General features: G+C 41.3%; 1 protein-coding gene across 1 annotated transcript in view; it reads right to left on the bottom strand.

The window, feature by feature from the left end:
* The window catches only part of LOC146524200 (uncharacterized), a 51,609-nt gene that overhangs the window by 5,982 nt on the left and 30,148 nt on the right, over positions 1 to 15,479 (bottom strand). The window contains exons 2-10 of the mRNA XM_085133982.1: positions 13,562 to 13,644; positions 10,301 to 10,475; positions 8,402 to 8,528; positions 5,642 to 5,776; positions 5,483 to 5,542; positions 2,489 to 2,638; positions 1,889 to 1,976; positions 1,032 to 1,314; positions 449 to 944 (exon numbers count right to left, since the gene is read on the bottom strand). Coding sequence (XP_084990108.1) covers positions 449 to 944; positions 1,032 to 1,314; positions 1,889 to 1,976; positions 2,489 to 2,638; positions 5,483 to 5,542; positions 5,642 to 5,776; positions 8,402 to 8,528; positions 10,301 to 10,475; positions 13,562 to 13,644 — 1,597 coding nt within the window. The remainder of the gene's footprint in view (positions 1 to 448; positions 945 to 1,031; positions 1,315 to 1,888; positions 1,977 to 2,488; positions 2,639 to 5,482; positions 5,543 to 5,641; positions 5,777 to 8,401; positions 8,529 to 10,300; positions 10,476 to 13,561; positions 13,645 to 15,479) is intronic.

The following is a 15,479-nucleotide window of genomic DNA, read 5'->3' as shown; positions in this document are numbered from 1 at the left end:
CCTCTATCATATCTGAAAGAGCTTTTAGTGACAAATGTCTTTCTGATAAAGCTTTTAGTTAATGCTGGATCAGGCTAATCTCTCATTTCTTTAAAAATCAAAATTCAATTTAACCTTATTTAGATTTTTAAAAATAAAGTGGATGAACATTTTTTTTAAAGTTCCCTTGCACTGGAATCTGTGTTCCCTCATTTTCTCCATCCATGGAACATTCATATCTCATGCGAGTCTTATTCTAGTTTTGGACCGTGTCTGCATTTGGAGCTTCACATCATATGCTTCCCTTTATTCCTGCCACAGTGCGCGTTGGCTGACATATAAACTGCCTAATATATGGAGACACTCACGAAGCAGCGTCAGAGGAGTTTAGGGTAAGTGAGGAAGGCATGGGGCCTTTTATCTTCCACACAAAATCCATTTAAAATGTCAAATAACCAAAGATTCATACATCAGATTGAGTAAATCTCTCCACAGCTGGTTCTTCCTCCTCTTCCTCCTCCTCCGTTTCTTCCTCAGCATCCACTCCTCCTCCTTCTTCTTCCTGCCACAAGGAAGTGACAACCTGCTCCTCTTCCTTCGTGGTCTGATTTGATAGCATGGAGCACGAGGGAGCAGCCTGAGAACTGAGGGACTCATCCACCTCTTCCTCTTCTCCCTTAACCTCCTCTCCTTCTTCCATTTCTACCTCTTCTTCCTCCTTTTCTTCGACCTCTTCCTCCTTCATCTCCAGGACGGCGCCCTCAGTTTTCATATCGAGCGAGGCAGACACGAGGGGCGTCTTCAAAGAGCTCAGCACCTCCTGTAAGAAGGAGTTCTCCTCCTCCCCGTGGTTCTGGACCCCATCTTCTTCACTTTCAGATGCAGAGTCACTTACATCCTTACTCTCCGCTGCACTGGAAGCCATGCTTGTGTCCGTCAAGCCAGAAGGGGGCTCTGGTGTGGCCCTAAAAGCAGAAATCAAGAGATAAGATAAAACAAACCAAGCTACACTCCTGGGAGGGGAAAACCAAAAGGAAACCATTTCTATTCACCTGGGACTATCCAGAGAGGAGGCGCTCGAGCTGAGCTTGGAGGAGGGCAGGGGCTGGCTGTCGGAGTCTTCTTCCTCCGAGTGACTTGGCTCAGGAGGACAGGAAGTGTCCGGGCCGTGAGAAACATCCTGTTCGGCTTCGGACTCATCTTCTCCCTCCTCCTCATCTCCCAACAGGGATTGTATGGAATGTTGTGGTTGATCCTTCTCCTCACTCTCCTCGCTCTCCTCCTCCTCATTTTCCTCCCTCTCAACTTCTGGTTTCAGCAGAACATCAGCCACTTCTGAATCAAACACACAAAAAAGTGTCATTGTATCATCAGACTTATAAGTAACAAGTATATGGAAGCTGATGGCAGCCAATATAAACCACTTCATTATTATTTGTGTGAATTATCTATAAAAAATAATTATAAATAAATATATATAAATATAATGAATATTAAATAACTTTGTAAAAGAAATAAAGTAAAGTTAAATTCATGACTGATTTTCTATTATTCAACTGTTGCAATTAAAATTATTTACACTAAAATGTGTGTCTGGTTTCTTGTAAGGTTATGCAGTAGTTAAAATTACTCACGGTAGAATCATATCTTTGTTTCCTGTAAAAACCTGATTTGTTCTCCCCTTATTCTTGTGTTTAAGTGTGCGTAAATATAATTGCATTGTAATTTCACATAAAATACAGTGATATTCCATTTAATTACAGTGTTACCAAAATAACTTTAAAAAATACATACATGTATCTTTCGCACTCATGTGGACTATAATCCTTCTATTTGATTAAATACTTTTGTTTTAATATTGGCATTCACAGGCTTCCATACATGAAAACTAAGGGCTTTGTGCGCACACCTTCTGCCTCCTGCTGGTCCTGCAGCGGTGTGGAGGTCGTCAGCTTCGCCTCCACCTCAGACTCTTGCCCTGCTTTCCCCTCTGTTCGCTGCACAGAAACGAGACATTTGTGGTGACATCAGCATCATCAATCGCCAATGAACAGTCAGCTAAGCAGTCCTAGAAAACTGTAGCAGCATACATGTGATAACATCCAATACAGCAACAGCTCTCTCATGAATTTGCATCAGTAAAATCACTTTTTTTCCTCAGCGTAACTTCTTTGAAAAGTTTGAATGACTGAGAAGGACAAATGCCTGTGCAGACAGTACCACCTGACCTGTTCTCTGGCTGCTGTACTTTTCTGCACTCACTTTCAGTTTAACCTCCATACAAAAAGGTTTTTAGATAATGTGGGGAAACTATTGACTAATCACTTTGATTGTCCCACTGTTTATGTTTATTTTTTATAGTTGAGGAATTACTTTGTTAGGTCCAGTTTTATCACAAAACAGAGACTCTATGCAATGAGAGCCACGCCATGAAAAGCTATAAAGATCCATTTAAAGTAATGGGAGTATTAGTGTTTATTCATGCTAGAGCTTTTGTTCCCCCTCTTACACTGGCAGGTCTCCTCCTGGCTTTTTGCCTCAGGGCCAGCTTGTGCTTGGCTGCAGAGTTATTCAGACAGACAAAAGGACTGGCCGGCTGGCTGAAGTCTCCTGGAACCACCAGGGGGCTCACTGCTCTGCTGGAGGCTGTGCAGGACAGCTGGGAAGACAGGAAACACTCATTTAGCAACACTCAACCAGGAGAGATCTCTGGGGACAGAATTTGACCATCCATCCAATTGTCCCCCAAGTGGGACGGCTCCAAATAGAGGTGGTCAACTCTCAGACATCTGTCACACTTGTAAGAAGCTTAAAAGCACAAACATTGAAAAATACCCCAAGGATGCAAACAAGTAGCCAGAGACTGAGCAAGAGAGGGGGAGTCCAGCTGTACAAACATGAGCAGTCCTTATCTGCAGAACCAACACTAGTCTGTCATCACAGAAACTTACCTCTCTCACCTCTCACAAACTCACATTTTCACTTATTTCAACACAAAACCCACAAAAACACTGCTCTTCTTCCACTAAACACACACACACACACACACACCCACAGTTTAACACTGCAATACACGCTACATGCTAATGTCTGTCTGCATCTGTTAGACTGTAAAATACCATTTCAGAGTTTTCATTCTGCATGTAAACCAAAAACTGTTGTGTTGTATGAACACGTGGTTTGTTTTATGATCTAACTGAAATTACCCTTAAAACATATTCATGAAATATCGCATAACACAGTACTTCTTTAACAATATATAGGTGTCCCTGTGTGTGTGTGTTGGAGAGGCAGACTCTTAATGCTTTAACTACAAGCAGACATGCTGACTGCCAAAGAAACCATTGGAATGCACTCTGAACACTCAACACACACACACACACAGTCAGTGGAATAACATGTACTGTGGCTGGAGAAAAGAAAAGAAAAAGAAGGTCAGAGAGAAGGAAAGGGGGAAAGCAACATACAGAGGAAGAAGAGGTCAAGCTGCAGACTTCCATTTAAGGTTTGAAGAGAAGCTGGAGGATTGGTTATGACCACACCCAAACAGACACACACACACACACACACACACAGAAGCCCATCTTCCACTATCACACACGGCACATGACAACTATTTCCTGTGCTGCAGATATGTGTTGAACATAAACTTCTCCATTTATGTCTGTACAGGATTTAAAAACACGACACTGTTACTGAAAGAAGTAAACAGCCAATCACGTTCCAGTCTCCATGGTGAGAAAGGATGCTGAGCCAATGGTATGTCTGAAGCACCGTTTCATCACCGAGTCTCAAACAGTGACTCACAATTAAAAAACACTGATTCCTTAAACCTGCAATAAGTGATACACTGTAACCTTATATGTTAGTATGCATTCGTTTCCAATTGGCCACCTGATGTTATATCCAGTATTGATTCTCCTTTTAATTCATCTAGATCTCATCTAATAACAATAAAGATTATGCTGTTAATCAGCTGGTTGCTAACTCTGTCAGTGTTCACTTACATAATAGGTGGCTTCATATACATGGCACTAATGGAACCTTTGAGGATGCTGGGAAACCTTGGGTCCTGCTTTGACACGTACCGCCTAACTAAGCACTGCTGCAGACCATGTGCAGCCTTTCATGCAAACAGTTATTCCCTGATGGCTGTGAGCCCTTTCAGCGGGATAAAGGACCCTGCCACGAAGCAAATATAGTTCAGGAATGGTTTAAGAAGCACAACGACGAGTTTGAGGTGTTGATTTTGCCTCTAAATCCACTTAGGCATCTGTGGGATGTGCTGGACAAACAAACAATTCTCAGATCATCTCATTCTCAAACGATGTTCTTTGTCTTACACAGTTTGGTCATCCACTGCTAATAGAAACAGGCAGTCTGAACTCCTCTAATGACCAACTTATATCCACAAAACATAGACAAGTATGTGTGAAAAGATGACAAAGTCTGCACTCTCTATATTTACTGTAAATGCATTTAACACTGGCTGACCTAGACCCAAGTCTCCACAGTGATGTATGCTGCCAGCGATGGTGTGAGTCAAAGCTTGGATTGTTGCAAATAAATCTAATTCATTTTCTAAATAAAGCCTGGGGGAAAAAAACAAAAGAAAACAAAACAAACCCACAATCAAGTAAACAATTGACGTCTTAGTGAATTCTCAGTGGATGGATAAACTGCACAAAGTGCCACTGTAAGAGCAGTCCATCCTTGACCACATTCCTGTGTGTGGAATTGACTTTAAAGGGGATATTTTCAGGGTTTTGTGTGCCTGTCATTGTAGCCAGCCATTTGTGGCTCTTTCCAGTGGGAGAATGACCAAACCCCGCCTGAAACTGCTAAAAGTACACTATCATTAAAGGCTCCTTCGTCATAGTTTGCTGACTGTGCTTCTAGGCCATATTATAGTCAGTGAGACTAATTGGATAGCTGATGTTCTCAGGACATTTGCCTTATCGTAAACTGGCTCTGTGATTCTCTGGATCCATAAAAAGGACTCATTTGAAATTATTGTTAGGGAGAATATGAGGCATTCTGGGTAACACTGGTTAAACCGCAGATTTATACGCAGGGTCAGGAGGACTATACAAAAAACAGAAAGCTAAAACAAAAAGACTAAAAGCAACAGAGGGGAAAAAAGAGCGACAAAGAGAGGGAACATAGGGAGAGATGTCACTTTGCATGAAGGGGCTTTTATTTAGAACCAAGAGCAGCGTTTTAGTGATTAGACGGGATCATGAGATTTGTTCTCCGCCACAGTCACATGAGGAGCAATCGCACACAGCTCCAACACATCCACAAAGATTCCTCCTGGCTTTTACAAATCACATCGATCTTACTTGAATCGCTGTTTTGGTTGTAATGCCACACGCAGGACATGGTGCAGATCGTAAAGCATCGCAGCGTGGAAGTTCACTCGTCGGTAAATGTGTCGGTTGTGAATGGAACAAAGCATGAAATAAACAATGCAGTATCTAGTTTTCGTTGCACTGACGCTTACCCGGTCCTCATCGCTGTCTATTCCCTCCAGACTGATGGAACTGTTCGCCTGAGCCTGATTCTGGGAGACGCACCAAGAACAAGGAGAAGAATGTTAGCAGCCAAACTCAGGGGCACTAACAGAAGGAAGGCATCATTGAAAGCATATCTTTATCAAGACCGTGCAAACTGTTGTGTATTCTGGTGGGCTGCAGGGTAGGCCGTCATCCTCAGACATGGTCGCAGGATCTTCTGCCCTCTTCACACACATCAGAGAGGGTGGAGAGCCCAGTTTGATGGCCTGCTTCAGCTGAAGCTGCAGAGGAGAAAAAAAGAGCACATTTATGACAGCAGGGTTAGTGCGTGCATGTTTCAGGCATGTGCTCACCTGTTTGTTTTATAAGGAAGTGAAGGTGTTTATCATTACTTACAGTTGGGGAAACACCATATCTGAGACCCTGTTTAATAAACTACAGCTCTGTATGAAAGGCTAACAATGGCGTGTTTGAGTACACGTTTATTGAGCATTACAGCTGTTTGCAGGGGAAAAAGATCTTTACTGTGGTGGAATATGACCAGTGAGGACTCATAGCTGGGCACTCAACAGAGAAGCGAAAGCCCTTTGAAAGTGATTGTGTATCTGTGTGTGTAGCTGGTATCGCAGAAACTCAAACAGTCTTTATCTGCGTGCTTCCCTGTAACAGTCAGTCAAGGACTCATTTACTCAGTTTCAAAGCACAGGACAATACAGCTTTTCTGTAGCAGGGCTGGACTCTGACACACACAGACACACAATACTAGTTTCTTGATAAAGTCACAAAGAATCTGCTGTTCTAAATGTTTCTATTTTAACATCGTCAGCTTATATACTGGAAGCTGCTTGTGGGTGGAAGCGAAAATTCATCTGAAATGTAGTTTTTTAATTTAAATGTGCGTGAAAATGTGCTTAAAGGGAGGGTTCACCTCAAAAACCACATTCATGCATTTCTCCCTTTTAGCACTGGTTTGCCCATATCAGCTGTACACATGTCTGCTCCCTGTTGAATATAATGGAACTAACTGACACTTGCACAAAGATTCTTGTGAGCATTTACCCTTCTATTAAACTGCACCTGCCAATCATATCACTCTGCTCATGATGCTAGCTGCGGTGTGACAGGGTGGACATCCTCAAATTCATCCTCCGCTCCGCTGTAATAGTGCACTGGTAGTCTATAGGTCCAACGCAGAGCACGGCAGAGCTCCACCTGTATGTAGTAGCTGTGTACTGTCACCAGGGGGCAGCACCAAAAATATGTTGAACCAGTGGTTAGTGTGTTACAGTTGTTAGTGTTTGCCCTTTAGCCACGGTCCCACAGAAGACAAAAGTCTTTGTAGTGGAGTGAAAATTGTCCACTTGTCGGGAGACACTGTAGCTGCAAAGTTGCATTCTCTTTAACGGCCACCAGGGGGTGATAGCTGTGGTTGCTCCTGTATACACCAATGAGAAATCAGCTGTCAGCGTGACCACAGTAAACGATTTCCTGATAGGTTTATGGACCAGGTTACTAGTTTTGGGTAAGAGTAAGCAAAATCTTAAACTCAATGACAGAAAGGAAGATGATCCAACGTTAATGACTTCTGATAGACATGTTACTAGCCTGTGAGCTAGTCAGATTTACCCCTCGACTGCAACATCCAGCTTCAAAACACCAAAGAAGGCAATGTTGAAACATAACACAACTTCATAAAGCAGTGGCTGACCTCACAGCAGCTACACCCGTCTTTTATATCATCTCAGTTGGCCGGTGTCCTGTTTTTGTGTGGTTTTTTTGGTAGGACAGGATGCAATTGCATCTTTGTAGCTTCTGTATTGTCTGAATTCCTATACTTAAAGAGCTATACTACTGGACAACAAACACAGGCCCAAAAACGCCATCAAATGGAATTTTTTTTTTTTTTTTTTTCTTATCTGAATTTTTCTGGACCCCTCACAGTGGCAACGCCCTTGTTTAGTGAGTTACTACATGAAAGTCACTCTCCTGTGCATCATGTTAATGGCCTTGTAGTGTATCGATCCTTACATAATGTGTTTATTTTTGGCTCTGGAATGGCCTCATTCTGCTTATCAAACAGGCAGCACAGCTCACAGTGAGGATTAAGGTCAGGAAATCTCCATCAGATTGTTTTTCCACAGTAAATTCACTTTATGGAAATCAGTCTATTAGCAACTTGCATCTCGCCAACATATCTGTGGCTGTTTTGCCTGAAAACTCTTGGATTTGATTATCAAGCACTCTGCCCGTGTCCGTTACACACTTTCTGATCTACAAAGAAGCCCAAATCAAACACTTCCTCTGTTTTATTTTAGCTTACAGGAGAAAGTGTTTCTTTTTAGCAAAAATCGCTTAAAGGAGTTGTTTGAGTCTCACTCCTCTGTAGCTCAGCGGAGTCGTTTCATTGGAGGTCAGCGCGTCCATCTGGGTCTCATGTCTTCCCCTTTTAGCCCACTATTGTGACAGATACTCTTTCTATCTGTCTGCAGTTCTTCTCATCACGCGGTCCTTTCATTTTGCTTTGACAGAACTTTAATCTCTATTTGTGAAACACATCAGTTCCGCCTGTCCAAACCGCTGCGTTTATCACATTACACATGGATCAAAACTTTTGTGTAAAAAGTCAAAGCTTATTTAATGCCACTTATTACTCGTAATCCCACAGGCTTAATATATAGCAGATCTGCTGGCAGCACTTTGTTCACAGTGCCCTGGGGCATAGAAGTGCTCACTCCCAAACACACTTAAATGTGTCACACTGTGAATCTTTATTTGTTTATTATTCCTTAATAACCCCTGTAGTCAAAGGTCAAGGGGTCGGGGGTCTCTGGTGTACTAGACCTGAGAAGACTTTAACTTTAACGTGGTTTATCTTTGATCAGGTAACTGCGTTTGTGTGTGCATACCTGGAGTGATTTCACCTTCCCATGAATGCTGTCCTGCGATGCCCCCAGAGCCTCGTTCGCCTCCGATGAGTCAGAAACAAACACTGAGTCATGTGACAAAGCCTTGCCTCCCAGACTGATCTTCGACCTTTGGGAAACAGGAAGACGAAGAAATAAACACAGCACAGAGTGATGTTTCGCAGCTTCTATAACAAGACAGGTAGAAGAAAAAAAGAACCAGATGGCGGGTCACGACATAAAACAAATACCATAAACTACCCATGGAGAGTGTTTGAAATGTGTTCTGTCGTATAAAAATATATATCAACTGAAAACACACTTGTAGTTTTTTAAGTGATGGTTTGTTGTCTCCCAGTAATTAGGATGATGATCAGAGAAATCAGTAAAATGTAACTAGATATTTCCTGTGACAGACTGAGACAAAGCAGGAAGTGGCACCGCTTAGGAAAACAAAGAAATTCAGGACTTTTCCGCAGGAAAACACACATTCTTCTAATTGTTACAAAAACAGGAAGCGCTGTTGAGGTGAGTTTGACAGAACAGGAGATGGATGTTAAAACACAACCTTCCTTTTTTAAATGCTCTCATGAGAGACGTTATTGACCTGAATGGATGGATGAGCTCCAACAACGTGAGCAGAAATATATCATTTGGCTACAGAAAGGTGCGGTTTCTTGATGAATCCCTTAAACATGGCAGTAAAGTAATGATATAATATTCTGGATTCATATTTTGCTGGGCTCAATTAAACCCCATAATAAGAGCTAGCATTTTAGATGCTTTACATTTGAAAGGGAAATGGTTTTGCTTAAAAACACACCGTTTATGTAGTTTTAGTTCCATTCCACTTCCTTCAAATCGATTTTTGTCTTATTGTCCTGTCCCTCACAAACAGAAGGTTTGATCAACAGGTTGGTGGGCTAGTCACAGCCCGAGATGTGTGCCACAGATGACCAGTTTTTAGATATGTCTTCTCTCTGACATCACACACAGCCAGGAGTAGAAAAAACTGTCTAAAACTGAGTGTTCGGAGCATTCTGAAGCCTTTCGGCTCACAGGGTTTACTTAGACTCAGGTTGACCTAAATATTTGAAATGTTGGTCCATGCTTAAAGGTAAAGTGTGTGAAATCTCACCATTGGATGTCATTAGACTAAAAATCGCAATCAACTGAATTTTGTCTTTATCCTGTCTTCCTTCTCTCATCCCAACCAATCACAGCAGATGGCCCCGCCCCTCCCTGGGCCTGGTTCTGTTGGAGGTTTCTTCCTGTTAAAAGGGAGTTTTTCCTTCCCACTGTCGCCAAAGAGCTTGCTCATAGGGGGTCATATGATTGTTGGGTTTTTCTCTGCATGTATTATTGAAGGGTCTACCTTACAATACAAAGCGCCTTGAGGCAACTGTTGTGATTTGGCGCTGTATAAATAAAACTGAATTTTATTTTCCTACTCCTTCCAGTTCTCCCAGTTCATGGAGAGAAATTTGCCTCAAAAGGGTTGCAAATGATTATGATATGATCCACAAGTATAAAGTAAGATTTAGAAATGTGTACAATGATTTGTGTGTAAGGACCCAAACACAAATATGAAGCAGTCTGGGGACACGTAAAACTATTTTACAAAAGCATCCATCCAAACCTGTAAAAACACTGAACATTTATGCACAATTTAGTTCATGAATCCGGAACAGATTAATCCAAGTTTAGCGATTTGTTGGAAGATATATGATGCACACTACTCAATGTATATTTACGAGTATTTACAACCGACTGTAGCTTTAATACGAAGATATGACAAAATGAGCATATAATAAATAAGTAGAGGCGTGACACGTCTTAGTTGAGCTCTGTGTACTTTTGTCAGATTTCAGCATTTCATTGAGCACATGTGTGCGATCTTACACAGAGCCTTTATCCTTCTCTGCTCGAGTGAGTGTGTTGCTCTCTGATGCTTTGCTGACATTATCACTCGACTGGCTGGCTTTAAGGCTCGCGTCCGCTCCTGCAGCTGATGGATCCTTTCTCTTCTTCCTGGCAAAGAACCTTTTAAACGTTTGGAACTTGGACTTTTTCTTTCCTGAGAAGACAGAATCATGAATCATTTCATGGTGGTGCACAGTTACATGCTGATGAGATCATTACACACACAGCATCTTTACACACTGCCCCAGTGTGAACTCGAGTTATAGAGCAATTAGTCCTGCGGTGGCTGTAAAGACACAGGTAGGCAGCCCAGAGGGAACCACACAGAGTGAACGATGTGTGCGTGTGTTTGCAGAGCCCAACATGAAAACTGAAAATACACATATGCATAAACACACAAACTCAAGCTTGTAAACCTACCCCCACAGTGGGTCTGTGTCTATTAGCACCACAGTGGAAAAACTCAACAGCTCTTTTATAACTTCTTAAACAGCTGTCATCAAGAACCTGAAATGGTCCTCACTCCATCTCACATGCAACAGGGATGTGGGCTGGCTCAGCACTTATACACTACGCATTTGTCTTCAAACCACATGATCAGTATAAAGAGTAGTGCAGAGTTGGTCTTTTTTTTATTCATCTACATAGTAACAATGGTAACATGTATAGCACTTACAATGTTTACTATGTTCATTAGCTTAGCTAATATTTACTGGGTCAAACCATAGACTGTATATAAAAGATGAACACAGCCTGTGGTTTTGAAAAACAAAGCTATTATAGAAGTGCACATTGTTTCTAACGGCCAGCAGGGGGCAGCGCTTCTTGTTTCAAAAAGAAGCCAGAATGACAACGTGGTGTAAGGCAGCAGTTCATAAACCAGTGTGCAATGCATTGATTGCAATGGTAGAGGTGTAGACCTGTATACAGCTGAGGATGATGGGAAAAAAACCAAAATCTGAATGTAGCTAGGCTTTCCAAACTCTGTCAGTGGTTGAGGAGCATTGTGGGTAATGTAGGTTTTGTAAGGTGGGGAGAAAAAAAAAGCAAAAAGCATTATTGTTGTATATTTTGAGTAAACTGAAGTAGCCATCAAATAGAAACACTTGTAATCAGACAAAAGTCATCACAAAGTGCAACATCTTTCATTGTTTTTACAGCTAGACAGAAACAGGATTTTAACAGCAGTAACAATATTTGGAGATTTAGATTTTCCAATATATTTCTTTCAGACACACTAAACATAAACAGATTTCTAACATTTAGTTTATGTAGTTTCTTTACTAGTCCACGTTCAGCCCGACTCTGCTCAGATCAGCTGGCTGCTGTGTTTGTAGCATTCCAAACAGAGAAGAGCCCTCTGGCTGGCAAACTAAGTAAGACCTATAAAATGTTTGAACAGTGTTTTTTAATGTTTCTACTCTACTTTTTTAATTTTAATTTTGTGGTCTTTAAAATCCTGATGCCCATAGGAGTGGCAAATAGCTAATATCACCTGATAATATCAGCCAACCTATAAATCGGGTGGACTATTTGTTACACGCACCACAGGAGGCACTTAAAACATCCCCAGAGAAAGGAAACAGAAGCTGAGTTGCAAGAAAGAGAAACAACAATGAGAAAGAAGAAGTCGGGGGCAAACAGAACAACTGTAGTCAAACTATTTTGAGGACTCCTACCCCTGAGCCATCCACAGACATTCTTCAGTAGAGATTTCAAAATAAGATGCATTTTTGTTCCCCGAGCTGTGTCATTTTCATCCTCCTCCCTGTGGGGAATCCTTGAGCATTCCTTCTTTTCTAAAAATACACTTTCTGGTTGGAGCTAAATCCCAACTGAAAAATGTTTGGAATCCAAACCTGGTGCTGAGGCCAAGATGCTTTAAATCTCTGGGTCACTCACTCAAGATCATGTTAAGCACATGCGGTGCATTTTCTTTTGGGATCTTTTGTGTAACACAGAAACCCAAAGACATCACTAAAATAAAAGTCTGTCAAAATATAATGAAAACCAATTTTAGCGTCTTAATGAGATGCCATTAAACCGCACACAGAACAAGTTATTGTTGGATAACTGCAGTCCACAAAAGTGCTGTCTTTACTTGAGGAGGTTCCAACCTGCTTTTTGATGAAGCTTCAGAGGCCTTTCTGCATGGCCAAGATGAACTATCAGGGGGAAGCACCACCCAACAGTACCATTTATTGTGCTATTTTAGACACAATACTCTATTAAAGCCAAAAGGTCTGCCTAGAAAAAGGCAGCTGATTCAGTGGAAGGTCAGCGTAGAGCTGAGATATTATAGTTTCTCCATATGCATTCTGTTATGACTAACAGGACCTATACACAGTCCTGAGCTCAAAATTAGGGTCAACTCAGCTGAACTGTGAGAGGATGGTGACCTTTGAAAGGGAAACAATATCAGGGCTGGAATCTCTCTCCATAAAAACAAAACTACCAGAAAAATTAGAGACTGTTCATTTCTTGTGAAAAGCGAGTGAGCAAACTTGAAAATTCAGCAGGATTATTGCACCAGCATTAGCCCAAGATTCAAAACCGAGAGCTTCCTGAAAACAAACTTCTGCCTGTTATTCACTCACATTATCTTGGACCTCAAGCCTGGGCACGAAAGACCAGTGTCATCACGTCTGCTTAAGTCACTGTGTTCACAAGAAGCTCACAACTTAACCTTTCCACATCGACACACATCTACATCCTGATTCCCACTCTGTTTGTTGTTAATCTGTGTGCACGTTTGTGTGCGACAGCCTTGTGTTTTCCTCCATTTCCTGCCACAACCTGCAAGGAGATATTTGTGTGCGATCGTTCGAGCTGATTGGATCTTTGCTGGGAGTGAGTAGAAAATCTCATTGCTGATATCGCTGGCAAGTACCAGCATCCAACCATCTCTGAAACAACATTTATTATTGTCATCAGAGCTGAAAGCACCAGGAGTTTCTGCGTGTGTTCCCACTAAATGAGACCTCAGAGATTTACAAAACATGCACTGATAAGTTTCTACTGATTTGGAAAAAACATGTATTTTGTTTCAGTTGTTGCAAACTTTCAAAATAAAATTAAGCAAAGTAAGCAAAAAGTACAACGTTTGTATTAACACAATGCAAATTACAGACAACCTTTTTATGTGATTACAGCGAAGACAGCAACTCAGCATACATTAATACTAAATATGCCTGGATTCCCAATCAAACATTTACAGAAAACATTTAATCAAACTGTTACCTGAGCACTCTTCCTGGACTTCAGCAGGCTCCTGATTGGTCGTCACATCTGGAGTTCCTGATGCCATGGCAGCACTGTCACTGCTGGGAGGGAGACAGATGATGAGTTTGATGATTATAAAGTCTTTCATAAGTTTCATGAACAAGACCAGAATCAGGCTGGCTGCTATAAATCAGTAGAAAAAAAAATAGAAAAAAAAATAAATGTCTGCATTTATCTAAACCTGCTTCTGCCTTCTTATTTGACTCATATGGCAGCTACCTAGTTGCAATGTGATCAGATTAAAAAGTGATTAAAGTCCTACTTAGAAGTGTCATGACTGCTGGTAAAAGTGGCTTGGCGTGGTCGGACCGAATGGACAGGCGACTGGATGTGGCGGATTACATCCATAACAAGTCACCACCTTATAAAATCCCCCCAAAGCTCATTATGCAACTCCTGGATGCATTAACGGTGATGTAGTTGTTCATTCATTAAACAGGTGGAAACGTGTGAAAAGTGCTTCTCTTTGCTATTTAAACTTTAATCTCCGTCTGATGTGTCTCCACAATCCAAACAGTCCTAGCGGAGGCACGCCTGCTATGTTTCCAGTGTACTGCTGCGCCGTTAACTCAAGTGTTCATCACGTCAACAGCAGGTGCCCGGCAACCGCCGAACACAACCTTAAACAGATATGAAATCACATTATGAGCTGGTGCCTTGTTAAGGCTCTGTGTGCAGCAGGACTGAGGGCTTCACATTCGGGCTGCGAGTCAGCCTTCACTCTACAGTACAGTAGGTTCATTTGCAAGTCATCATTTTATCATTATTATTATTTTAAATCACTCTTTGCACTGCACAGAGCTCTCTCGAGCCCACAGGATGTCTGAGGCCACGTGAGTGCAGTTCCGTGCTGAACCAGTTAGACGATCCTGTATAAAAGTTTTACTCTAGTGTCAAATCTAATTAGCTGTGCACTGTGTTGAGGATTTCCTGAGCCGTTTGGCAGGAAGTGGACTCATTGCTGATATGGTTTTCAGCAAACATGTCTAATTGTAGCTGTGCCACCATTTATTTCAGGTCTGCAGAATCTGTGGAGGTCAGTTTGTCAATGCATCACCGGACCGAAAACAGAAACTCGATGATGTATCAGCATGAAATTTCATAAGGATGTTTACAGTTTCCAGAGATAAATCCCAAAGATTCTGGAGATCCCCTGGCTGTTTGACAGCTAACCCCATGATCTGACTCAATACAGATTAAATTACATTAACATGAATGTATTCATTGTGAACAAGTGCAGGTTGTCTAACCAAAGCAAAATAACAATAAATGAACGAATCTCCTTTGGTTTAAAGGTTTCTATGGAAACTGTGATATGTTGTTTTGGTTGAACCCAAAATTGGTGGGAAACGGGCACTATTCAAAACCCCTTTTTGTTAATCACAATAGTTTTATTTATTATGCATATAAAACCTCCAAATTTTTAGTTTAGCAAAATCAAAGACAAGTCACATAGTTGGATTTTTATCACGGATCAACTTTAACCTTTACCCCAAACTAATGTTATCTATTTTTTTTTTTTTTTTTTTTTTTTTTTTTTTTTTTTTTTTTTTTTTTTTTGCCTGTCCCGTTTGGCTCTTTTGCCATCAGAATTATTGTCTAAAGGCGAAGAAAGATGCCCAACGGTTTTTCTTTACCAAATTGACCATCCCAGCTTTGCCGTAATGGTCCATTTGATTCACCTTTTATTCTTTATTTTATTTTCACTTGCTGAATACGGGACAGATTTGACTGGGGGAAAGAAAAGGGAGAAAGAAAGAGGGAAAGAAAGACAGTTGAGAAGAGGGACGGGGGAGAAGGGCAAAAAACAAAAACCAACAGAATAAGCAGAAGAAAAAAAATAAATAAATAAAAAAATAAATACATATATCGATCA

The sequence above is a fragment of the Neolamprologus multifasciatus genome, chromosome 2, assembly GCF_963576455.1.
Source record: "Neolamprologus multifasciatus chromosome 2, fNeoMul1.2, whole genome shotgun sequence".
NCBI classification, from domain to species: domain Eukaryota; kingdom Metazoa; phylum Chordata; class Actinopteri; order Cichliformes; family Cichlidae; genus Neolamprologus; species Neolamprologus multifasciatus.
The sequence above is the reverse complement of the archived record's forward strand: the minus strand, read 5'-3'. Positions and strand labels throughout refer to the sequence as shown.